Source organism: Oncorhynchus clarkii, chromosome 2 (assembly GCF_045791955.1).
Source record: "Oncorhynchus clarkii lewisi isolate Uvic-CL-2024 chromosome 2, UVic_Ocla_1.0, whole genome shotgun sequence".
Lineage (NCBI taxonomy): Eukaryota > Metazoa > Chordata > Actinopteri > Salmoniformes > Salmonidae > Oncorhynchus > Oncorhynchus clarkii.
Window position 1 is genome coordinate 6280977 of NC_092148.1, and position 24582 is coordinate 6305558.

General features: G+C 40.1%; 3 protein-coding genes across 4 annotated transcripts; 1 reads left to right on the forward strand and 2 right to left on the reverse strand.

The window, feature by feature from the left end:
* Nucleotides 1-2601: 2601 nt before the first annotated feature.
* LOC139419683 (potassium channel subfamily K member 5-like) lies at nt 2602-7392 on the forward strand. The gene is made up of 5 exons (XM_071169668.1): nt 2602-2822; nt 5143-5254; nt 5405-5571; nt 6034-6202; nt 6412-7392. The coding sequence occupies exons 1-5, from the start codon at nt 2637-2639 to the stop codon at nt 7131-7133; spliced, it is 1356 nt and encodes a 451-aa protein (XP_071025769.1). The 5' UTR covers nt 2602-2636; the 3' UTR covers nt 7134-7392.
* Nucleotides 7393-8187: 795 nt separating this feature from the next.
* Nucleotides 8188-13395, reverse strand: LOC139419691 (serum paraoxonase/arylesterase 2-like). 2 transcript variants are annotated; one of them, XM_071169679.1, is made up of 9 exons: nt 13277-13395; nt 12903-12973; nt 12433-12488; nt 11940-12105; nt 10721-10850; nt 10381-10581; nt 10165-10246; nt 9895-10023; nt 8188-8795 (listed from the first exon to the last, which is right to left on the reverse strand). In XM_071169679.1, the coding sequence occupies exons 1-9, from the start codon at nt 13348-13350 to the stop codon at nt 8634-8636; spliced, it is 1071 nt and encodes a 356-aa protein (XP_071025780.1). In that variant the 5' UTR covers nt 13351-13395; the 3' UTR covers nt 8188-8633. The 2 variants fall into 2 exon arrangements, with proteins under 2 accessions (XP_071025780.1, XP_071025787.1); XM_071169686.1 differs by having other exon boundaries at nt 10177-10246; nt 13277-13389.
* Nucleotides 13396-14543: 1148 nt separating this feature from the next.
* Nucleotides 14544-20940, reverse strand: LOC139419708 (serum paraoxonase/arylesterase 2-like). Its single transcript, XM_071169697.1, has 9 exons — nt 20731-20940; nt 20169-20239; nt 19931-19986; nt 19640-19808; nt 19291-19417; nt 18794-18994; nt 18312-18393; nt 17665-17793; nt 14544-16773 (listed from the first exon to the last, which is right to left on the reverse strand). Exons 1-9 carry the CDS (start codon nt 20805-20807, stop codon nt 16600-16602), a joined length of 1086 nt encoding a protein of 361 aa, XP_071025798.1. The 5' UTR covers nt 20808-20940; the 3' UTR covers nt 14544-16599.
* Nucleotides 20941-24582: the final 3642 nt, after the last annotated feature.

Below are 24582 nucleotides of genomic sequence, written 5' to 3' on the forward strand. Positions count from 1 at the left end.
AGCAGCTAATTAACATTTCTTTTTTTTGGGGGGGGGGGGGGGGGGGGTAAATACAGGCAAATATATTGATAAAAGTAACTCTTTGTCATAGAGATATTTACACTGTTATCAAAACATCACACCAGGGTAAGCCTACACAAAACACATGCCTTATTTGAAGTGTTTCTAAAATCCCTTATGGGGAAAATGACTGGTAGAAAAACAATTGGAACCATTTCCCTGTTTGTTATGGGTATTATGACTCATACTGTGGTACTCTATAGAGAGCAATAGTACATGGTGTCTTTTTGTAGGCACTAACTCCACAATGTCTCGTTGGCCCAAACCTATGTGGAAATTCATGTTTGGGGGGGTTGGATAAACGCCAAAAATAATGTCTGTGGTAAACACAAGTTTAGGAGATCTTATACTTTTTGTTCTATGAGATAATCTCAGCTAACATCATCTTTTGTGAATTTTGAAGCATTTATGTAATCAAAACAAGCACATAAAGGCTTCATAATTCATAGTCACGTTAACTGACTGATATCTCATAAAACAAAATGTATAAGATCTTCTGAGTCTGTGTTAGCCTCAAACCTTATTTTTGGCGTTTTTCCCAAAACCCCATTCTTTCCCGATTCCTTTCCCTTCATAGCTGAACGAACCAGAGGTAACTAATTTCTGTTTTTTGGGACTACAAGCTGGCCAACTCTATTAGTGCTTCTATTGTGCACTTGTGTGTAGGCAATGCCTGCAAGTAAATGTGTGTGTGTATCTGTATTTTATGAAAGGCAATAATGTAGGCTATTATGTTATTATAGCCCACATATAATGTTATTATATGTCAATAATGTAGCCTACATATAGGTTAATAACATTATACATGCCCAGTATGCAAAATGACGCTGTAAATACGTATTTTCCTGACGTTGAAGTTAAGTTCATTTTAGGTTCTAAATGAAAGCTCAAAATACATATTTTCCGGATGTTGAAATCAGGTCCATTTTCAGTTCTGAATGAAAGGTGAAAAGACATCATTGACCAAATTTAAACTGTACATACATTCTCAATGAAGTAAACGTAATATCACAATAATACATTTGAAATCCATTTAATATAGGAAAGAGGAGCCAAGCGAAGATTGCAACATAGAATATATATTATTGCTCCCATCTGTAAACATGCACTTATGTTAGCTTTCCAAACTGGCAGCAATGATGTTCAAAGTAGTCCAACCCACAGAATAAACCATCAGACCACATCAACTACAATAACATTCTCAGTAATATTCTCAGTCATATTTTTTGTCTTGCTATGACTGTGATTTGTTATTTATCTACCGTAGTTGAATGCACTGACTGTATGTCGCTCTGAATAAGAGCATCTGCTGAATGACCAAAATGGAAATGTAAAAAACAAATACTTGCAAACTGGAGATTATACTAATGAGCTTCGGCCCCCAAACAAGTACAAATGTGGTTGCTCCGGGCCGGACCAAATTTGAACGAATCATAGACGTCTAGGCTATGCTTCACAAATTTGTACAGCACAGTATGGCACAGTTCAGTACAGTAGAGCACAGGATAATACAGTACAGTACAGTAGAGTTTGATTCAGTAGAGTACAGTAATTTAATTAGTAGAGTACATTAGAGTAAAGTAGGATACAATTCAGTACATTATAATGTACTGAACTATACTGTATTGTACTGTACTCTACTTTTTTTATGTAATGTACAGTCGGTTACTGTATAGTTCTCTACTGTACTGTGCTGTCCAAACAAAACATAGACATCTGTGTTGGGGGCAAATGGACCAGACCAAATCTGAACCAATTATACCCTTACAAAAAAGAGTTCAGTTTTGAAACAGCCGTAAAAGTGCAGTAACTGCAGTCAACTGTGGTATTTTGGACGCAGTAATTGCAGAATAACCAGTGTACTGACGTTGAACTGCAAATACACTGCAAAATTACTGCAGTAAAAAAACGGTGTTATTTTGGACGCGGTATTTGCAGCATACACCAGTTATACTGCAATCTTTTTTCGTAAAGGTAGACGTCTATGTGGCTGTTTTCCATAAACACATCCCCAGCCACAGACTTTCAATCAGTCAAAACTCAATAAAGATATTTAATTTGAGACCTTTAACCCACACAGCATTACATCTGAGATCAGTTTACAGTGAACAGTGCCACTGGTCGCGTTTCTTATTGATTTTGCTTTGATTATGAAGCTTGAGAAGTACATAATCTGCTGTTATATCGCACTGCAATGATGTCCGAGGGGGAAAAAACAGTGTTCGTTGTTTGAAGCAGCTAGGCTAACGTGGCAGTTTCACAGCTACGGATTCCAGCTTTAAACCCATATAGCTAGGTTGTGGAAATCAGAAAGGCACATAAACGTTTTTCTGTCTCTTTGAAAATGATACTATAGGCTAAACAATGGCGCACACCTGAAACGATGTCTTGTATGTGGACTGGGTTGAATTTGTCCTCCTCCGTTGTATTATCACAATCCAAGTCTCCCACGTTTGTAATTACCCAGCACAGGAACCAGGAAGAGAAGTTTGAATGCAACACGCGTCCTATTTTTTGTTTTGGGCAACAATTCTGATGCGAGTTTTATAATGAGGATTATCTTTAAGTGATCGGCAATGTCTGATAAGGGTCCTGTATTAACGTCAGGTATCATTTTTTACCTATCGATCGGGGCAGCAATATTTCAAATACTTGAAGAACCCAATTGGAAACTGGCCAAATCCGAATATTCCCGTCAAAAGGAAAACATTCTTAAAACATATCCGTGCTTGACTAAAGAAGATCTGAACTATATTTTGGGGGTATGTAGGGATTCAATTTAGAATACATGTATTATGTTCACAATCGGTGTTTTAATGATTATCATTAATGTGTTGTCAGCTTGGTCAGCATTGGAACTTTATTATGTCTCTAAAACTGTATTTTACACTATGGGCGATTCCAAGGTGTAACAGCTATTGCTGAAAGTCGGATTTTTCACTTCCAAATGTATGTCAAACAAAAAACAATAATTGCAAAGTTAAACAAACCGTACAACTCTATGCACCTTTGTTCTTCAAGCAAATGTATTGTAAACATTTCAGTGGAAGTTGTTAAAAGTAGTCCTTGTGAATGGAGTTGTGTGGTTTGTTTAACTTCTTTGCAATCGTTGTTTTTTGTTTATTTTAAAGTGAAAAAATCCGAGTCTCAGAATCCCTCTGTTACCGTAGAATTGCCACTATGTTTTAGGCCTACTGTTCGACAACTATTTAGTCCCATGGACGTTGTCCCTGGATAATAAACCTACCCAGGGCATTTCAGATGCTGAATGAAAGCTTAGACCTCTGGGACCTCGAAAATAAGTGTTATATGGATGTCAAAAATACTTATTTTCTGGACGTTGAAATCAGGTCCGTTTTAGAGGCTGAATGAATGGAAAAAATATGTATTTTTCAGACATTGAAAATATGTATTTTTCAGACATTGATTCTATGGCAAAAAATTAAATGCTATACATGTTCTATTAAGTAAGAAACCAAATATGTATTATTGCTCCCATCTATCACATGCAGTAATGTTAGCTTTTTCAAATCCTTTAAAACTGGCAGCAATGATGATCAAAGTAGGCCAGCATACAGAATGAACAAACTGACCACTACAATGACATTCTGAGTAACGTTTACAGAATATTTTTTTCTTGCTATGACTGTGATATGTTGTTGTTTATCTACCTCAAATCAAATCAAATCAAATTTTATTTGTCACATACACATGGTTAGCAGATGTTAATGCGAGTGTAGCGAAATGCTTCAACCTTAGTTGAATACACTGACTGTAAGTCACTCTGGATAAGAGCATCTGCTGAATGTCCAAAATATACATGGAAAAACAAACACTAGCTGGGTATTGTTCTAATGATAAAATACACATCTGGTCTGTGTGGACCAGATCCATGTCTGTGTTTGGGCCAAATATAGGCCGGTCTGGACAACTATGATTGGTTCAGATTTGATCCGGACGGGACCAAAAATCCACGTTCGTGGACATTGAAATCGGGGCTCCAAAAAAATACCCCAAAAATATGGAGGATCAGAAAAAGACGTCCAAAAGGCATCGCCTGATGTCAAATGCTTTGTGGGTAATTTTACATGAAAAAATAACATTGTAGATCATCTGAAATGATTTAATCTAAACAAAGCTTGTCAAGTTAGGACATTTCAGTCCTTGGCAGTACTGATATGGCTGTGTTATTGATAATATTTAAGCATATTTGTATTTTTATATGGTATTATGAATATATTATTTTCACTGTTGCAGTAAAAGCTTGGAGTACATCTACGCTTATAAATCAAGTTTCAATTATAGAACACATTATAGAACAGAACACATCACTGATGAGCCTACATGCGTTTTCATCATCTCTGTGCTCTTTAACGAAGGAGCCAAGTCAGCATGCTGGGACAGTTCAGAAGAACTGGTTTGCCATTTTCTTTGCTCCGATAACAGTGCAGATGCAACGTTGGTAACAGAATGACGTCAGAAGATTGCACAGTCATTATGTTGCCAAACTTTGCGTCTGCACTGTTCTTCAAGCCAATATGTTTTCAGTGGAAATTGTTAAAAGTAGTCCTTGTGCAGAGTTGTATGTTTTGTTTAACTTTGCAATCATTGGTTTTCATTTGACATACATTTTATAGTGTCAAATCAGAGTCTCAGTGCCACTCTGCTACCGTGGAATAGCCAAGGGGCAGCATATTTTCAGAGGGCGTTGTCTCTCTAGATATCCGGGTTGCCTCCAATGTTTCAATGCCACTGCTGTCTAGGGTCGTGTTTACGAGACTACAGAGGGCGTTGTCAGTCCCTTCATTACGGTTGTGTCCTTCTATTTGAAGGTTCTGGAAATATATAACAGGGGTCTATTGTTTGTGTGTAATGACTAAAATATATTTTTCAAACAAATCAAAGTGGGAACATATTATATTTTTATTTGCTCAATCTCAGTGGATTTAGATTCCCAAAGTAACTCTGTGTTTACCTAGAGTGTGAAGACTCCTGAAATGAATCCCAATGAAACCCGTTAACGTTTAAGATAACCCCAATCAGCTCTGTTTGTACAGTGTGATAACCCACTCTGTTCCCTAGGTGGTGTCAGACGCTGCTGGACAAGGTGTGACCATCACTGGAGAGAATACCTACAACAACTGGGACTGGACCAATTCAGTTGTCTTTGCTGCCACTATTGTCACTACCATAGGTGGGCAATATCTTGAATACAACACTGGAAACATTGAAACATGTTTATCTCTCTCCGATAACAGCTGCTAACTCAGTTACCCAATGTCTAACCGTAGCAGAAATGAAGCTGCCACCCCCGTCTGAAAGCCTATACGTTTGTGATTTGCAGGTTATGGTAATGTTGCCCCAAAGACGGCTGGCGGCCGTATATTCTGCATCCTGTATGGCCTGTGTGGGATCCCTCTCTGCCTCACCTGGATTAGTGAGCTGGGCTCGTTCTTCGGAGACAGAGCCAAGCGCCTGGGACAGGTCCTGGTACTCAAAGGCCTTAGTGTGGTAAGACTCACTGGGAGTCTCTCAGCACGTCTAATGTACTGATATGGATTTCTATCAACGACTTTTGGGGAGGTGCAATACATGACTTAAGCATTTATTAACAGCGGATTAGCCAATGGTCAGCCACGTTTAGCCACTGTAGCTGCGTACTAATGACTGAATCCCGTATGGTCCAACTAATGGAAAAGTGTTAGCCTACAAGACATGTTAGCCTTGTCACCAGATCTGGTGGAACACTCAAAAATGACAATTGACATGGTCAAATCAAAGGGATTGGTCTAACATTGTCACTTGTGTCACATGCCGTTGCTTGTTCTTCTCACTGTGCTTTAGCTGCTGCTTTGGTTGCTCTCTGGGGTCTAGGCCGGCTCACTGTAAAGCCCTTTTTACATCAGCAGTTGTCACAAAGTTCTTTAAATACATTTGAATGATTGATTGATTCTCCCCGTGTGCCGTCTGCAGAAAAAGGTCCAGTTGATCTGCACGGCCATCTTCCTCCTGTGGGGTCTGCTGGTACACCTGGTGATCCCCCCGTTTGTGTTCATGTCCCTGGAGGGATGGTCGTACCTGGAGGGCTTCTACTTCTCCTTCATCACCCTCACCACTGTCGGCTTCGGGGACTACGTCGCAGGTAGTTACATAGGCTTTTCATGAAGTAGATGGCATTCCTCAGAAAATATTAGTTTATATTTAAGAGATCATTATATCACCTAATTCACATTAGAGGATCATAAAGTTATTTGGAGTTGGATTCATTGCCTGGTGCAATCCTGCTTTGTCCAAGCTGAAGAAAGGGTGACATATACTTAATTAAACTATGTTGTCTTTTTGACTCCACAGGTATCAATCCAAACATAGACTACCCAAGGCTGTACCGGGTGTTTGCAGAGGTGTGGATATACATGGGTCTGGCCTGGCTGTCTCTTTTCTTCAGCTGGAACGTCCACATGGTGGTGTCGGCTCACAAGGTCCTGAAGAAGAGAAGGCAGAGACACAGGATGGACCACCTGGACCATCGATGGCAGCTCGAGAAGGACGACATCCACAGCCCTCGCCGCCTCCCCACCGCCGTCGACATCTTCAACTTCCTGTCTGAGAAGCATGAGGACTACAGCACCGCCATCAGGCAGATTGGCGCTGCCGCGAAGCCGAAGCCGAAGATGGAATTCAAGGAGTTGAGTCGTTCAAAGAGCTGTAGTGACATCCTGGGGACGAATATCCAAACCCTGGAGCATTCCCCACGCCGCCTGAGGCGCCACCTCAGCATCAGTCACAATATGTTACTAAGCAGCTTTGGGATGGGAGAGGAGGGGCAGAGGCTTATCGAGGATGACCCTGTCTTTATGAAAGACCCTGTGTTTGAGGAGAACTGTCTGGATAGGGACACTAGAGCGAAGGCTGTTTATGTGTCCAACTCAAAAGAGAACCTAAACCCCGCCGATCTAGGTCCTAACATCAACAAAGAGGAGAATGTTCAGAATCAAGATGGTGGAGAGAATAGGTTTACTGTATCAAAGGTAGTGGAGGGGGATTCGGGAGAGGAGAATGATGAGAAAGGCTGAAGCCTTGGATCCATCCTCTTCATGGAGAACTGAATGATGTAATCAAAAGGGGACTATCGCTCTCTCCTAGAAGTTTGGTTGGTGCATAAAACTTGTGAATTCAGATAAATAAAAGGTATGATGGGTCTGTGATGGGTCCGCGGATCATCACAACTTTTTATTTATTGTACCCATCACACCTTTTTATTTATCACCCCATCACACCTTTTTATTTATCACCCCATCACACCTTTTAATATCACCACATCACACCTTTTAATATCACCCCATCACACCTTTTAATATCACCCCATCACACCTTTTTATTTATCACCCCATCACACCTTTTAATATCACCCCATCACACCTTTTTATTTATCACCCCATCACACCTTTTTATTTATCACCCCATCACACCTTTTAATTTATCACCCCATCACACCTTTTTATTTATCACCCCCATCACACCTTTTAATTTATCACCCCCATCACACCTTTTAATTTATCATCCCATCACACCTTTTTATCCATCTGAACTGAATGATGTAGAAGCATCATAAGAAGGTCCTGGGACAACCAGAGACTATGGCAGAGTTAGGATTGGTCACATTCCCCTGTGGTGAGGAGTGGAAACAAACGGTTTTCCTTAACATCGTGATCAGTGAAATGTATGACCCAAGATTATCAAGACCTAAGATCATGAACACAGTCTGGACAACTTCCTGTCTTCTCTGTTATCTTTATCTTGATGTTAAACACACATTTTGGTCTGTGGGAAAAGTAAAAGAAGGAAAATATAGCAAACAATGGACTCCTTAGAGTTGCCAGTGTGATTTACCTGACTCTAAAATGAGAAACTGAAAGCAATGTAGTTTGTCTATTGTTACAAACTGCCTTCAGAAATAAAGTTTACATGAGTTTCTATGCAATTTCCATGTTTTTTATATGAGTAGATGTAGTGGTAGTGGACTTGAAAAAGGAGATATAAGATATAGAATCATTTTGTATTTTTTGCTTTGTCATTACCCCCCCCCCCCGAAAAACATTCCCCCAAAGATCGATGATCAACAATATGTCAAAGTAAAATAATGAAATATAACGGTTTAATCAATACAAATAGTCCACCATTTTCGACAGTGTGCAGGTCTCTCATCTTTTCCAGTATTCTTATTTTGACTCCTACTCACCTGGAACAGACACTATTGAGTACTAAGGAACTTAAAAGAGCGCAGACGGCCTCTTATCATTTAACATAATTACACATGCCATGCATCACAGCAATTGCAGTGTTATATTGTGGCAACCATGTGGAATATTTATACTTTTCAATCATATTACACCAGACAAGATGTACTATACAGAAACAGCACAGACTTTGAGAACAATACAGTTTGAGTGTCATTACTGCACCTATATATACACACACACAGACTTTGAGAACAATACAGTTTGAGTGTCATTACTGCATCTATATATACACACACAGACTTTGGAAATCAGATGTCTGGAAGGAATCATTGGCTACTTCAGATCACAGACCAGGGCTTTGTGGTAGACTGTTCCTATGAGAAGCTTTCCTTCATAGGGAGCTGCTACAGAGGATCCTATGAGCACACTGCCATCATCAGCATAGACCTGGGTCACCACTGGCTTCTCATAGTGGATGTCCTGAATCCTAATGACCTATAAAACAAATTATGATAAAGAAAAGCAATTAAAGCTTTTGGTACATGGGGCTGTGTCCCAAATGGCAGCCTATTCCCTATACAGTACACTACACTACTTTTGGCCAAGGCCCATAGGGAGTATACTCTATAGGGCAGGTATTCCCAAACTGGTGATGTGATATAGCGAAGCACCTGAGTGAGTTGGGTGTGAAATTACGCTGATACTTTCCCGAAACGGATGACACAAACAACTGGATTGGTTATCCCTTACATGCCCTGCCTCCAGTCCACTTACATGCCCTGCCTCCAGTCCACTTACATGCCCTGCCTCCAGTCCACTTACATGCCCTGCCTCCAGTCCACTTACTGATATCTGAACAAGAGAGACTCATAAACATTGTAACAAGCGGTTCTGTGAAAATTGAATTTAATCAGAAGCCACTGCCAGATTTCTGGATAGGGCTGCGCTCAGAATATCCTGCCTTGGCAAATCATGCTGTTAAAACACTGATGCCCTTTGCAACCACATACCTGAGAGTGGATTCTCGGCCCTCTCTAGCATGAAAACTAAATAAAGACACAGACTGTTTGTGGAAAATGATTTAAGACTGAGACTCTCTCCAATACAACCCAACATTGCAGAGTTAAGTGCATCCTTTCAAGCACACCTTTCTCATTAACCTGTGCTGAGTTATGCACAATTTTCAATTAACAAATAAGGTTTAATATCTAAGATGGTTAAATAAAAAGCAAAATTATTGACTATTATTATATTATTATTTGTGCCCTGGTCCTATAAGAGCTCTTTGTCACGTCCCATGAGCCGTGTTGTGACAACAACTCACACTCATTCTTATGTTTAATAAATGTATCGTATAGTGTGTGGGTGGCAGGCTTACAATGGTGGCAAAAAAACAACATTTGAGAGTGTGCTGACCCTCGTGCTAGAGGGGGGGTACGCAGCTGGAGGTTGAATGTTTGAAGGGGTATGGGACTATAAAAAGTGTGGGAACTACTGCTATAGGGAATAGGGTGCCATTTGGAACTGAGATCAGAGTGAATTTATTCCTATAATATAATAGAACTAGAGAGGACATGGTAAATGACGTACTAACCTCAGATCCAGGTAGATCCTCAGGGTCATATACTGCTACCTTTGCTCCATTAGGGTGACAACCCAGCCATAGGTCACCTGTTACATGGTCCACCTCGATGTTGTCACAGAGAGACCCAACGGCTACAGACTGGTTGGAGACAGACATCATTAGGAATGTGATGGCTGATTGTATTACAGCGGTTGGACCATCTCTAGAAACAATACTAAATATAATATTATGCCCGTAAAGAAGTTTGCGTTCATATTTGATGTAGTGAAAAAGTTTTACCTTGACATGTACCAAGTCTTTGTTTTTCTTTATCTCAAAAACAGCAATCTCATGGTCCAAAATAGCAGACACGTATAGATACCTGTGGGGGGAAGAACACATTTATTGTTTTACTGCATAACACACTTCCAAAGAGCACAACCGATTTGTACATTTTAAACTGTTGGATTCTCAATTGTGTAGACTTTACTACAATTGTGGAAACAAAGAAGGCACCTTTTGTCGGGTGACATGTTGATGCCGTTAGCAGATAGGAAGCCATCGCCCACTGCCTTCACTCCTCCAGGGCTGTAGTAAACCACGTCAGCCCAGGGTAGACCCAGGAACACAGCCAGCATGTGTAGCACTGCACTGGGATAGGAGTGATCGTTGGTGGCATAGAAGCTCTCCACTCCCACAGCCACAATGTCATTCACACTGAGAGAGTAAAGGGCAAAAACATACAGAGTTAGCCAAGCAGAAACACACCACTGTGGAACTCTCACTGGTCATACTGTACAGTACATAGCCAATGTGGTTCATCCACATCATGTAAATGTAAACATCTCACACCTACCTATGAAGGAGATCATGCTTTATAGTTTTCAGGTGCACAATGGTGTTGTCCTCCTCGACAAATAGAAAGATCTCTACCTGGCTCGTGTAATGTTGAGGGTGATTGACAACAAACAGATAGATGGTTTTATCTGGAAGGAGATGGGAGTTCAGCAGTGAGAAATATCGTCTCTACTGTCTCCTCTGGTGTCTAAGGCTCTCTATTGATTGACAGGGAAGACACACACACACACACACACACACACACACACACACACACACACACACACACACACACACACACACTAGTGTTCATAATTCCATAGGCAATGGTCTGAAGAGTGTTCCAATTTGGGATAATCTGGTCTGGAATGGAGGAATTTCCTGCGATTTCTGACTTGAGTAACTAGAATAATTGCTGACACATGTTTTATACTGTACTGTTTTACTGTGTACTGTTTTACTGTATACTGTATTGTTTTACTGTATACTGTATTGTTGTACTGTATACTGTATTGTTTTACTGTATACTGTATTGCTTTACTGTATACTGTATTGTTGTACTGTATACTGTATTGTTGTACTGTATACTGTATTGTTTTACTGTATACTGTATTGTTTTACTGTATACTGTATTGTTTTACTGTATACTGCACTGTTTTGCTATACAGTACCAGTCAAATATTTGGACACACCTACTCATTCAAGGGTTTTTCTTTATGCCAAAGTGTGCAAAGTGTGTCATCAAGGCAAAGGGTGGCTAATTTGAAGAATCTAAAATATATTTAGATATTTTTAACACTTTTTTGGTTACCTCATGATTCCATATGTTTTATTTCATAGTTGTGATGTCTTCGCTATTACTCTACAATGTAGAAAATAGTTTTTAAAAAACAGAAAAACCCTTGAATGAGCAGGTGTGTCCAAACTTTTGACTGGTACTGTATATTGTACTTATATTTTATTAATAAAATATATTATAAACATATCTTGTGTAATTTCCATTTTTGTATGTTGTTGAATCAAACAGCTGGCCATTACGGTCTAGCCGGTCTTGATGAGGGAAAGTGTCTGGCAGAGAGATTCACAGTCAAAGTGTGTCTCTATATACGCTGTGGATTTTATTGTTTGGGTGGGTGATTACACAAAGCTCACTGGTCCACTTTGTGAAGTTACCACATGTCCGATGTTTTTGAAACAAACTCATTTCATATGTGAGAGCTAAATCTCCCATACTTTACCTGTCTCGTCAATGTAGACACTGATTCCATGGGGGTTGAAGGAGTTCCGGTCCAGGTCTCCTTTGATTGTCAGCTCCACAGGGATCAGTCTGGGGTCCAACAGGTCCAGGGTATAGATCTTCCCTGGGTCATCAGAGAAGGAGGGCATTCCAGGATATTTCAAGCCCTGGGTGGGGGTATTGATTTGACATGAGTGACAGGGTCCTCAAAAGTCCTAAATGTCACCCTATTCCCTATATAGTGCACTACTTTTGACTAAATTAGTGCACTATGTAGGGAATAGGGTACCGTTTGGGATACATTAGGTTGTATGTATTGTATTATTAAAAACAGCTGTTTTATTCTGTAAAAATAGTTATTTTATCATCAGTGTGAGGGAGGTATGTTCAACAGGCAATATTATGAATTGAGGACAATATTTTAATTATTCAGTGTGCCTTACCAGAATATGCTTGTCATGAAGGATCGCATCATGACAATGGATTGTACTTACGGTGCTTATGATGGCCAGTCCATCTCGAAGTATGGTGAAGTCCTCTGCTCCATATTCTGTACATATAGGATTGTCCACAAACCATTAGCAATAGCCTATATCAATGTATTATTTTTATCCCATAGGCCAAAGGCCTTCATTAAACATAACATCATCATCATGACACCAAACAAAGCATGCTGGGACACGTTGATACTTGGACTATTAGTCTAATGGACTTCAGCCCTGACACTTGCCCAACTAGCGGTTATACAGCCTGATCTCATCACACATACTGAGAAGACTCATTATTTTGAGCCTACTGGAATAACTGGAACAGGCTCAAAGTAGAACAGGCTATTTCAACATTACATTGGTATCTATCTCACACCGATGTGAAACATAGAAGAACTATACTATATGTATTAATTAAAGCATGAACTGTTATAATGTCAATATGATTACAATTTAATGGACTGGTTCAGACATACCTATATTCTTTAATAGGTGACAGTTGGGGAGGCGTTTTACAGGCACTTCTCTGTTGGCAAGGGCTATTTCACTGCAAATAGAACCCGGTTAATATTACTTTGGTGTGAAAGCAAGAGCAACACAGATCATTCTAATTTCAGCTTTTGACACTCTCACACCACTGCTCAATTCACCTAAAGTAGTTCACTTCAATTTTGCTAAAAGCCTATTTTTCAAATATCACTTTTAATGTCTGAGGCCTCTGTTGACAATGCCAATCAGGTCAATATTGTAAACTCTGATCAGGAAAATGTAGCATGATTCCGAAGAAGACATTCCAAAGAAGATACACATGCCCTATAATGTTAAAATGTTCAGCAACCATGCAGCCTACCTCAATTTAAGAAGTCTTTGCCCCAAAAGAGCTGCCAATGCAGCAATGCAGATGGTAACAAGCACCCACTTCATGGCAGACAAACTCTTTCCCTTGGTCAAAGGTTATGAAATCCGTGTGCAAAAGGTGGGTGTGTTGTGTACAGGCAGAGTGTAATTGCACAGTTGAACCATGGGGCGCGCTGTAGTTTAGCAATTCCTAGAGGGAGGTCAAATCTGCAGTCCTAAAACTGTGATCCCCGGGTTCATGATGATGATATTGTCCACATCACTTGTTTGCTGCTTTTCAGACAAATGAGTTGACAACTAAACAACAGTTGAGACTTGCACGCCAAATTAGCGGCCCGCATTTAATGTAAAGAAGTTAACACACTTGTGAAGAATACAATACTCAGTTACTTCACAACTGAATCTAGTTCACTTTACAAAGAGGGTAGAAAACATATCAAATACTGGTTTTCCATGTCAAATCAGTGAGATGTACCTGTAATTGAACTTTAACCTCTACGCAGGGGTGTAAAGTACTTAAGTAAACATACTTTAAAGTACTACTTAAGTCAATTTTTGGGGTATCTGTACTTTACTATTGATATATATTTTTTAAACTTTTAACACTACATTCCTAAAGAAAGAATGTACTTTTTACTCCATTGAGTTTACCTAACACCCAAAAGTTACATTTTGAAAGCTTAGCAGGACAGGAAAATGACCAATTCACACACTTATCAAGACAACACATGGTCATCCCTTCTGCCTCTGATTTGACGGACTCACTAAACACAAATGCATCTTTCGTAAATTATACCTGAGTGTTGGAGTGTGCCCCTGGCTATCCATACATTTTAAAAACAAGAAAATGGGGCCGTCTGCTTTGCTTAAAATAAGGAATTTGAAATGATTTACACTTCTACTTTTTCTTTTGATACTTAACTATATTTTTTTGCAATTACATTTACTTTGGATACTTAAGTATATTTATAACCAAATACTTTTATACTTTTACTCAAGTAGTATTTTACTGGGAGACTTTTCCTTTTACTTGAGTAACTTTCTATTAAGGTATCTATACTTTTACTCAAGTATGACAATTGGGTACTTTTTCCACCACTGCCTTTATGGGATCGGTCCCCCCACGGGACAGTTGAAATAAAGAGCGCTAATGTGATTAGCATGACGCTGTAAGTGTTGGTCAATCTCTTCAACAGATGATCAGGTCTATATAATTATCAAACATACATTAGTAATGGAAAGGAAACACAGACTCTTAGTTTAAGTATTAAAATACTCATTTTAGTAATACAATTGTAGGCAGAAGTTGGTACAGAGTACAGTATAACAGTATATGATAGTTCTCCCCAAGTTCTGCAAAATGTGTAAGACATCCTGCAACTCATATAGCCTCTCCCAGTCCTCCTTGCATGAGTTTCCATGGCAACAACATTTTAATAAAGCTAACCTCCCTCTGACAGCAGTAACCATCTTATCAGCAATTAAAAGCCCAGAAGTGGGTTTGACCGAAACTTGACCTGTCATCACAAGTATGGGGTCATAACAAGGTGAACGAGTGTAAGCATCTTCTGATAGGTGGCTGGTTTTATCAGGTCTGTGACAGCCTTGTGTTCTCAGAAAACCAGATAATCACGGTGGGATCCAGACAGGAGGAGTCTGAATGTAGACGCCTTCTGATAGTGTCTGAAGGTCACATCACTCAAAAACAGATTTTAACACACACACAGAGGTCTCGTGAAGAGGAGACCTTACAGTTTATCATAACATAATTTATTAACCCTTTAAAAGGTATAAGGCCTTGGTTTAACCCTCTTCATTAGTAACAAGAACATTTCCCAGGACATGTCTTATATGGGCAAAAAGCTTAAATGTGTGTTAATCTAACTGCACTGTCCAATTTACAGTAGCCATTACAGTGAAAAAATACCATGCTAATGTTTGAGGAGAGTGCACAACAACAAAAACATTTTTATCACAGCAACTGGTTTGATATATTCACCTCTGAAGGTAAATAACATACTTACATTCAGAATCTTGCTCTGATTTGTCATCCAGAGATAAAATGTAGCTTAGTTTTGTTTGATAAAATCCATTTTTATATTAAAAAAACATCACATCTAGATGTGTGAAGGTTGGTGTATTTTCTGTAGGGAAGCTAATTATCCATAATTTATGACATTCCTAGAAGTGTGTAAACTTACATTTTTTATTACCATATCATTTTTGTATGTTCTCTATAGTTATGTACTTGTGTTAATTGACCAATTCGGCACATTTGGGCAGACTTGAAACAACATTTTGAACAGTAATGCAACGGTTCATTGGATCAGTCTAAAACTTTGTACATACACTGCTGCCATCTAGTGAAATTGCACCTAGACTCTTAAGTGAGATATTGGCCTTTCTATTGCATTTCAAAGATGGGGGGAAAAAATTAAAATAAATGTTTTTTTCCCCCTTTGTATTATCTTTTACCAGATCTAATGTGTTATATTCTCCTACATCAATTTCACATTTCCACACACTTCAAAGTGTTTCCTTTCAAATGGTATCAATAATATGCATATCCTTGCTTCAGGTCCTGAGCTACAGGCAGTTATATTTGGGTATGTCATTTTAGGCCCAAAAAAATAACAGTCAGATTATTCTTATCAAGTCATTTCTCCTGTCATTTATCAACTTTTATACAACATTACTATGTATTGTATTGTTACAGGTCTTGTTCAGTGCACCAGCGTTATCTTTGACATATCATTTTGTCAACTTTATTGCAAATCTAACTTCCTGTGATTAGACAGAGCATGCAATGAATTAACTTTAAAATATATTTTTTTACTTATCAACTTGAACCCCACAGGCCACGGCAGAATTCAGTACGGCACAACATTGAGGAATTTTCAGCTAGATATACAGCCTCTTAAAGAAGAAGTTACAGGTCTGTGAGAGCCAGAAATCTTGCTTGTTTGTAGGTGACCAAATACTTATTTTCCACCATAATTTGCAAATAAATTCATTAAAAATCCTACAATGTGATTTTCTCATTTTGTCTGTCATAGTTGAAGTGTACCTATGATGAAAATTACAGGCCTCTCTCATCTTTTTAAGTGGGAGAACTTGCACAATTGGTGGCTGACAAAATATTTTTTTGCCCCACTGTATATTATGTAGAACAGACATCTCTCCCTGTCATATAGAGTAAGGAATCTTGTTAACTCTATTCATTGCATTTCCATCTGCAACATTCAGTATGTTGCACACTTGCACTCTTCCGACCACAACCCACGTCGGAAGCCTGTTTTCTACATAAAGCATTGGCTACTGGTCTACCTTGGCTAGATCACAGACCAAGGCTTTCTGGTAGATTGTTCCAATGAGAAGCTTTCCTCCGTAGGGAGCTGCTACAGAGGATCCTATGAGCACACTGCCATCATCAGCATAGACCTGGGTCACCACTGGCTTCTCAGAGTGGATGTCTTTAATCTGAATCACCTGTGAAAACAATATCATGAAATGTAGATGTATACCAGACAGTGAGCATTACAGAGAAAGACACCCACCCCAGGTCCAGTCCAAGTCCACTTTAAGTCCACTCAATGTCCACTCCAAGTACACTTCAAGTCCACTCAATGTCCACTCCAAGTCCACTCCAAGTCCACTCTAAATCCACTCTGAGCACACTCCAAGTCCACTCCAAGTCCAGTCCATGTCCACCCCAAATCCACCCCAAGTCCACTCTAAGTCCACTCTAAGTCCACTAAGACCACTCTAAGTCCACTCTAAGTCCACTCTAAGACCACTTTAAGTCCACTCTAAGTCCACTCTAAGTCCACTCTAAGTGCACTCTAAGACCACTTTAAGTCCACTCTAAGTGCACTCTAAGACCACTTTAAGTCCACTCTAAGTCCACCCCAAGTCCACTCTAAGTCCACTCTAAGTCCACTAAGACCACTCTAAGTCCACTCTAAGTCCACTCTAAGACCACTTTAAGTCCACTCTAAGTCCACTCTAAGTCCACTCTAAGTGCACTCTAAGACCACTTTAAGTCCACTCTAAGTGCACTCTAAGACCACTTTAAGTCCACTCTAAGTCCACTCTAAGTCCACTCTAAGTGCACTCTAAGTGCACTCTAAGTCCACTCTAAGACCACTTTAAGTCCAGTTCATATCCACTCTAAGTCCACTCTAAGTCCATTGCGCTTGTGTGTTTCCTCTCGTACAGTAGTTGGAATGTACTGTAGTCCAGCAGATTTTACAATAGCATAGTAGAGGCGTGAACATGTGAAAACAATATTGGTGTATAGTACAGAGATACACTGCTGGTATATGATCCAGAAAGCAGTTCACTCAGGAAGTTTCAATAGCACACGGCAGGTGTACGAACCTCAGATCCAGGAAGATCCTCAGGATCATTTCGAAATAGTTTCCAGCCATTAGGGTGACAACCTATCCACAAGTCGCCAGTCTCAGGGTCAACATAAATGTTGTCAACAAGAGAGCCCACTTCCACGACCTGGTGACAAAGAATAATATCACGTATGCTATAAAAATAAAGAGAGTCACACACTCTATATATATAAACTCCCAGTAATTTATTGGGTAAAACACCTAACGTTTTCGGCATCACTGTGCCTTCTTCAGGGCGCCTGAGAGCAGAGGGTGCCTGAGAGCAGAGGGTGCCTTCTTCAGGGTGCTTTCTTCAGGACACATTGAATGCCAAAACATTGTTTTTTTTACCCAATAAATTACTGGGACTTTATATATATTCGGTGTGCGACTCTCTATATTTTTAGACATAGTTTATTCGCCGTTAGTCAGCACCTCTACACTAAATCATTTTCTTTGGGTGTGCGCCAGCTCATGCTTTTTAAAATAATAATCTCATGAAATTAGTTTTAAAGAGCCTATTCTGGATTCAGATACACAAGCAATGGGAGAGAATAAACACATCAGATTTAGGCTTTCAACAGAGCAGCATGTTTCAATAGTCCATTTGACTATTTACCAGGTGTAAAACAAATCTGCCATTACCTTTACTGGGGCCAAACCATTGCTTTCCAGTCGCTCCAAAACATGTATGTTGTGGTCAAATAAGTCAGCCACATATATGTGCCTACATGAAAACATAAATAGTTATATGTTACATAACATCACATCAACAGACCTTATCATGTCAACATGTGATATCCACTCTATAATCAAACACGTAACAGGTTTGACTGCCCATATGGACAGGATTATTGAACTGTGTGTACACAGGACAGTACTCAAAGCACTTTGAAATTCTTTGTGTAATGTCATTATTTTTTTAATTGTAATTTTATCAGACATCCTTATACAGAGCGACTTACAGTAGTGAGTGCATACATTTGAGTACTTTATTCTTTTAAAAACATGTCATACTGGTTACCAATGGGAATCAAACCCACAACCCTGGCGCCATGCTCTACCAACTGAGCTACACGGGACTGAATACTTGAATAGAGCTATAGAAGTTGAATACATTATTGTACCTTTTGTCAGGTGAGATGTTGATGCCATTGGCCATGTAGAATCCCTCAGCCACTACTTTGACCTCTTCAGGGCTGTAATACACAACGTTAGACCAGGGCTGAGCCAGAAGTACCTCCAGAGTATTCAGAGTGCCTCCACTGAAATAGTGATCGTTGGTGGCATAGAAGCTCTCCACTCCCACAGCCACAATGTCATTCACACTAAGAGAAAACCACAGATCAACTTAAATCACTATTTACTCTAAATGGCATATTAAAGAACTGTTAGATGCATAACATGACAAAACAAAAATGATCATTAGTTTGTGCTCAGTTCAAATATCCCTAATTTCTCCAAACTCTCAGTCTTAGCCAAGTTTAAGAGGATAGGCTACATTTCCATATTGTTACCATGTAATTTACACTTTTAGCCCTGCTGTAATATGAAACTCTACTGACAATCTAGGTAACAAACCAAATTGGTTTGAAGCAATGACATGACTTTAGCTCTTGCATACCTGTGAAGGAATTCATGCTTTATGGTTTTCACATAGACAAGGGAGTGGTCCTCCTCAACAAACAGAAAGATCTCCACTTGTGTTTTCTTTTGAGGGTGATTGACCACAAACAGGTATACTGAGTTATCTGGAAAGTGGAGAAAAGATTCAGCTCAATCAATTGATCCGTCTTGTGTTTTTGACAGTTATCTTTTCACACAAGAGAAGATTGGGAAGAGCAGCAGATGCATTTCAAAACCTGTTTGTGTCCCAAAATGGCACCCTATTCCCCATATAGTGCACTACTTTTGACCAGAGCCCTATAGGGAATAGTGTGCCATTTGTGACACAGATTATGGGTTTTATTTACCCGTCTCATCTGTGTATACACTGATTCCATGTGGATTGAAGGAGTCCAGGTCAAAGCCTCTCCCCATGCGGAGCTCCACTGGTTTCATCCTAGAATCTTCACTCATATCAAGGGTGTACATCTTTCCAGGGTCATCTGAATAGGACGGCAATACAGGATCCTTCAAGCCCTAGTAATTCCAATAATATTAAGATTAATATTAGGATATGTTGATAGCCTAATACATTTATTTACGACTACATTTTTTATGTTGCGTGTTTCATATAGGGCCAAGTCAATGTTGTAACTCACAGTGCTAATAATAGCAAGTCCATTGGGAAGTATTGTGAGGTCCTCTGATCCGTACTCTGTCAGAAATCAAATCACATGTGTTTAGATACGGCTTTACAGGCAAATAGCGTTGTACAGTTACTTCATATAATACCATTGAACATGTGGCACAGAGCTTATGGAAAGGCATGCCTTTTATATCCATGCCAGCACTGTTAAAGTTCCCAATGTCCTGTACATTCATGTGTACTGTACGTACCAAGGCTTTTGATTGGATGGCAGTTTGGGAGGTGGGTTTGGACAAGCTTTCTGGAAGCAAGAGTCCTTTTCCTGCAACATGTAAAATAAGGTTCAAATTTACATCCCTTCAAATGGTTCAAACTCCAGAATAACACTGCAGTTTTAACACTGTAGTTATGACTTAGGGCATTTTTATGTGTCTATGTACAAACAATCATTAAATATAGCCTAGTCAGCTATCACATTTAGTATAGCCTCAGACTACTGTAACTTGAGCATTGAGATCAGATTTGCTTGGCGCACAGCATTGCTGTTTGTCAACAACATGTAGTGACCCTCAATCTCTCAATTTATAAGTTCAGAAAAGTGAAAATAACCCAAACCATTATTACTCAGTAATAAAGCACTGGCTAATAAAGGGAAGTTAAATAGAAAAACCGGCTTATATCGCTTGCTGTCAACAAAACACATTTTTGAGGTTGCTAGCAAAAACACTAAATTGGCTAGCTAGCTACTATAACAGCTAGCATGCAATTTTATTACAGCTAAAAAAAAGCTACAACTACATAAACACAGCCTACCTTAAGTTAATAATTCTCTCTCCAAGAAATGCTGACAAAGCAGCAACAAAAAGTGATATGGCAACCAGCTTCCCCATTTTGAATAATTAGATAGTAGTAAATTGAGCAACTTTCGAGATAACTTCACATGTTCTGTTGAAGACCTGCCAGTCTCCGCCCCGCCCGGAGGCGACCCCTGTCTCCCGCAGACACTCACTGAGCGGCAACAATGCAACTGTAGTTGATGTCAAATGTTGCCACTGAATGTGTGCGATGTGCAGTCCAATGTTGTGTATAAACTTCGGATGCCTAACAGGGAGCGCTTTATTGAAGCCATCTTGGTATTCCTTCTCCGTTGTACTTCTTTTATTTTGGTAGCTATAGAAATGCATGTATTAATGTCTACATTCGTTTGTGACATTTTTATTCTATTCCAGACACCTTCATACATACTTTTAAATCATATTATGTGTGCTAAACATACAAATACAAAATGAAAAAAATATTAAAACATTTCCATAGTTGTTTTTAAAGTACCGTTACTGTCCACACAAGAAAAAAAATACATAAATACATGCAATTTTTTCCTTGAAACATTGAATTGAAATACTGTAGAATTCCATTCATTCCTATGGAGGACTGCTCCCACTGGGGAGTGCTAATGTGGTGGCTTCAAAGCCTCTCAATGGCCAATAGGAGAGGGTCAGCAATCCAGGGCTTAGATACATAATTAGTGCATACACTGATGTCAGTGATATAGTAGGACGTCATTGCAAATAAGAATTTGTTCTTAACTGCCTAGTTAAATAAAGGTTAAATAAAATAGAAAACATTTGTTGTTTAGACTCCATTACATAATACGTTAGGCTGGGCTAGTTGAAATAAATTAATCTGTCTGTGTTGCTTGTACACCAATCTAACCGTGCATATATTTCCCAGGGTTTCTACAGCATCAATGTCTGTACATTTCACAGAAAGAACAGAAAACATACAATGATAAAGGACTATTCATACCTGCCTGTTTAAAATTGTTTATTTATGAAGTCGATTTTTTTTTGCAAGTGATAAGACTCCTCCCAAAATAAAAACAAAAAGTTACAAAATTGCCTATGTATTGAAAATCATGTGTAAGAGACCGCATTAAAAAACAAACAAATATGTATACAGAAGTAAAAGTAACACCAAATTGGCAAACTATTGACCCTGTGATAGTCAGCATTTGGTGCACGCAACCTAACAGTTACTGTAGAGTATCTACAGATGTCCAATCCAAGTACGACAGCTTCTAACAACTTCCAAACACCGGTAACTCCTGCACTTAACAGTAGTGTATGAGCAACTATCCAGCACTGCCAAGTGGGGGCTACATCAGAGAATCCTGTCTCGTTTTGTGAAGTTGTCTACAGGTTCAGTGTATTGCAACAGCAGGAATCCCCAAACAAACTGTTTCAAGCTAGACTGTATATTTGGGACATACAAAATAAATGTTATTATCCATTCTCTTCTTCTTCTTCATCATGTCTACATTGTTTTAGAATTCCTAGACCAAATCATCCAGACAGGTGTGACAAATAAAACATGATGTCAAGTCCAGATCTCAAAATATAACTGAACAGGGAAAAGCAATTTCAACATCTTTTCTCTGTCATTCTTCTCAACGTAATAAAAAGGAAACCCACTGGTCAGGCCAACACATAGTAGAGAGTGGGGTGGGCTGAACTGACCCACGGGCCAGGCCAACACATAGTAGAGAGTGGGGTGGGCTGAACCGACCCACGGGCCAGGCCAACACATAGTAGAGAGTGGGGTGGGCTGAACCGACCCACGGGCCCACACAAACATAGGTGAGGAGGTCCCATGAGGAGGTGGTGGTTTCAGGGCTGTGCTCCGGTGGCTGATGGGAGGTGGAGGTTTCAGGGCTGTCCCCGGCAGCCGCTGGGAGGAGGTGGTCGAGGTTTCAGGGCTGTGCCCCGGCAGCCGCTGGGAGGAGGGGGTGGAGGTTTCAGGGCTGTGCCCGGCAGCCGCTGGGAGGAGGTGGTGGAGGTTTCAGGGCTGTGCCCTGGCCGCTGGGAGGAGGGGGTGGAGGTTTCAGGGCTGTGCCCCGGCAGCCGCTGGGAGGAGGGGGTGGAGGTTTCAGGGCTGTGCCCCGGCAGCCGCTGGGAGGAGGGGGTGGAGGTTTCAGGGCTGTGCCCCGGCAGCCGCTGGGAGGAGGGGGTGGAGGTTTCAGGGCTGTGCCCCGGCCGCTGGGACTTGTGGGGCCAGAGTGTTGGGGGCAGAAATGACAGGTGATCCAGCGTTGTTAGCCAGTGCCTTTGTGGAGGTGATACCTAGAAGAGATAGTGGACACATTCTCACCAATGACTTCTACTGTCAGTACACTTATTGACAGGAAGTGAAAGAAGAGAGCAGGGTGATCTATGGTCAGGAGTAGGGCTGTGGCGGTCACACAATCAGGTGATTGTCAAGCAAATAACTGTTGGTCTCACGGTAATTGACCGTTAATTAACAAACACATTTAGCATCTTCTGGCTTCCACACACAGCCTTCAGGCCACTGATTCAGATGTTAGGGACATTTACATTGTAAAAAGTCTAATAAATACAGCCTACATCATCACAATAAATCCATGATTTATTTTAGACAGGTCTAAAGCCAGGTAGGCTGGCTGGCATGAAAATGTTGTAAATAAATGTTGTAAATATAAACAATGTGCTTAATATTAGGAAAGTTGAGAAATAAAGTAGGCCTAGCCTATAGAAAGCTGACGGGATCCTCCTCTATTTAGTAGAGGCCATCACTCTGTTTTCTCGCACAATTGCATAGCCTACAGAAATGTTGCGCACCATGAGCTCATGGGTTCCCATGAAATGTTTAATTAGATTTTCGATTACATTTGCATTGATGTCAGAGTGATTAGAGGGACAATAGAGTGCGGAGTACCAGGCAGTTAGCAAGTTTGGTAGGCTACTAATGACCAGCAGCAGCATTAGAGCTTGGAGAAGTCTAATTACTGTGACTAAACGGTCATGTGGAATTTGACTGCCGGTAATATGATCACTGCAACAGCCCTAGTCAGGAGTACTCACCATAGATCACAAATAAAACACTGGTGTTGGGAAACCATTCAAACAATATACAAAGTGTAATGATAACAGCACATCTTCCCAGGGAGTGGCACCCTATACCCTAAATAGTGCACTACTTTTGATAGGGCCCAATAGCACCCTATACCCTAAATAGTGCACTACTTTTGACCAAAGACACAATCCACCGACAGCTATGATACCAACACTCATTAACACAATCCGACAGCTATGATAGCAACACTCATTAACACAATCCACCGACAGCTATGATAGCAACACAATCCACCGACAGCTATGATACCAACACTCATTAACCCAATCCACTGACAGCTATGATAGCAACACAATCCACCAACAGCTATGATACCAACACTCATTAACACAATCCACCGACAGCTATGATACCAACACTCATTAACCCAATCCACCGACAGCTATGATACCAACACTCATTAACACAATCCACCGACAGCTATGATACCAACACTCATTAACCCAATCCACCAACAGCTATGATACCAACACTCACTAACACAATCCACCGACAGCTATGATACTAACACTCATTAACCCAATCCACCAACAGCTATGATACCAACACTCATTAACACAATCCACCGACAGCTATGATACCAACACTCATTAACCCAATCCACCAACAGCTATGATACCAACACTCATTAACACAATCCACCGACAGCTATGATACCAACACTCATTAACCCAATCCACCGACAGCTATGATACCAACACTCATTAACCCAATCCACCAACAGCTATGATAGCA

Bases quoted from the DNA above. Each gene is read 5' to 3' on its own strand.
- LOC139419683 (XM_071169668.1), top strand. From the start codon at position 2,637: ATGTCTGATAAGGGTCCTGTATTAACGTCAGGTATCATTTTTTACCTA. The intron at 5,255-5,404 runs GTGGGCAATATC...TGTGATTTGCAG, and splicing joins CACTATTGTCACTACCATAG to GTTATGGTAATGTTGCCCCA. The intron at 6,203-6,411 runs GTAGTTACATAG...TTGACTCCACAG, and splicing joins CTTCGGGGACTACGTCGCAG to GTATCAATCCAAACATAGAC.
- LOC139419691 (XM_071169679.1), bottom strand. From the start codon at position 13,350: ATGAAGTGGGTGCTTGTTACCATCTGCATTGCTGCATTGGCAGCTCTT. The intron at 10,582-10,720 runs GTAGGTGTGAGA...TTACTCTCTCAG, and splicing joins AAGCATGATCTCCTTCATAG to TGTGAATGACATTGTGGCTG. The intron at 10,247-10,380 runs GTGCCTTCTTTG...TTCCCCCCACAG, and splicing joins AACATGTCACCCGACAAAAG to GTATCTATACGTGTCTGCTA.
- LOC139419708 (XM_071169697.1), bottom strand. From the start codon at position 20,807: ATGGGGAAGCTGGTTGCCATATCACTTTTTGTTGCTGCTTTGTCAGCA. The intron at 19,987-20,168 runs GTACGTACAGTA...GATTTCTGACAG, and splicing joins CCATCCAATCAAAAGCCTTG to AGTACGGATCAGAGGACCTC. The intron at 17,794-18,311 runs GTAATGGCAGAT...CTTTGTCACCAG, and splicing joins ATGGTTTGGCCCCAGTAAAG to GTCGTGGAAGTGGGCTCTCT.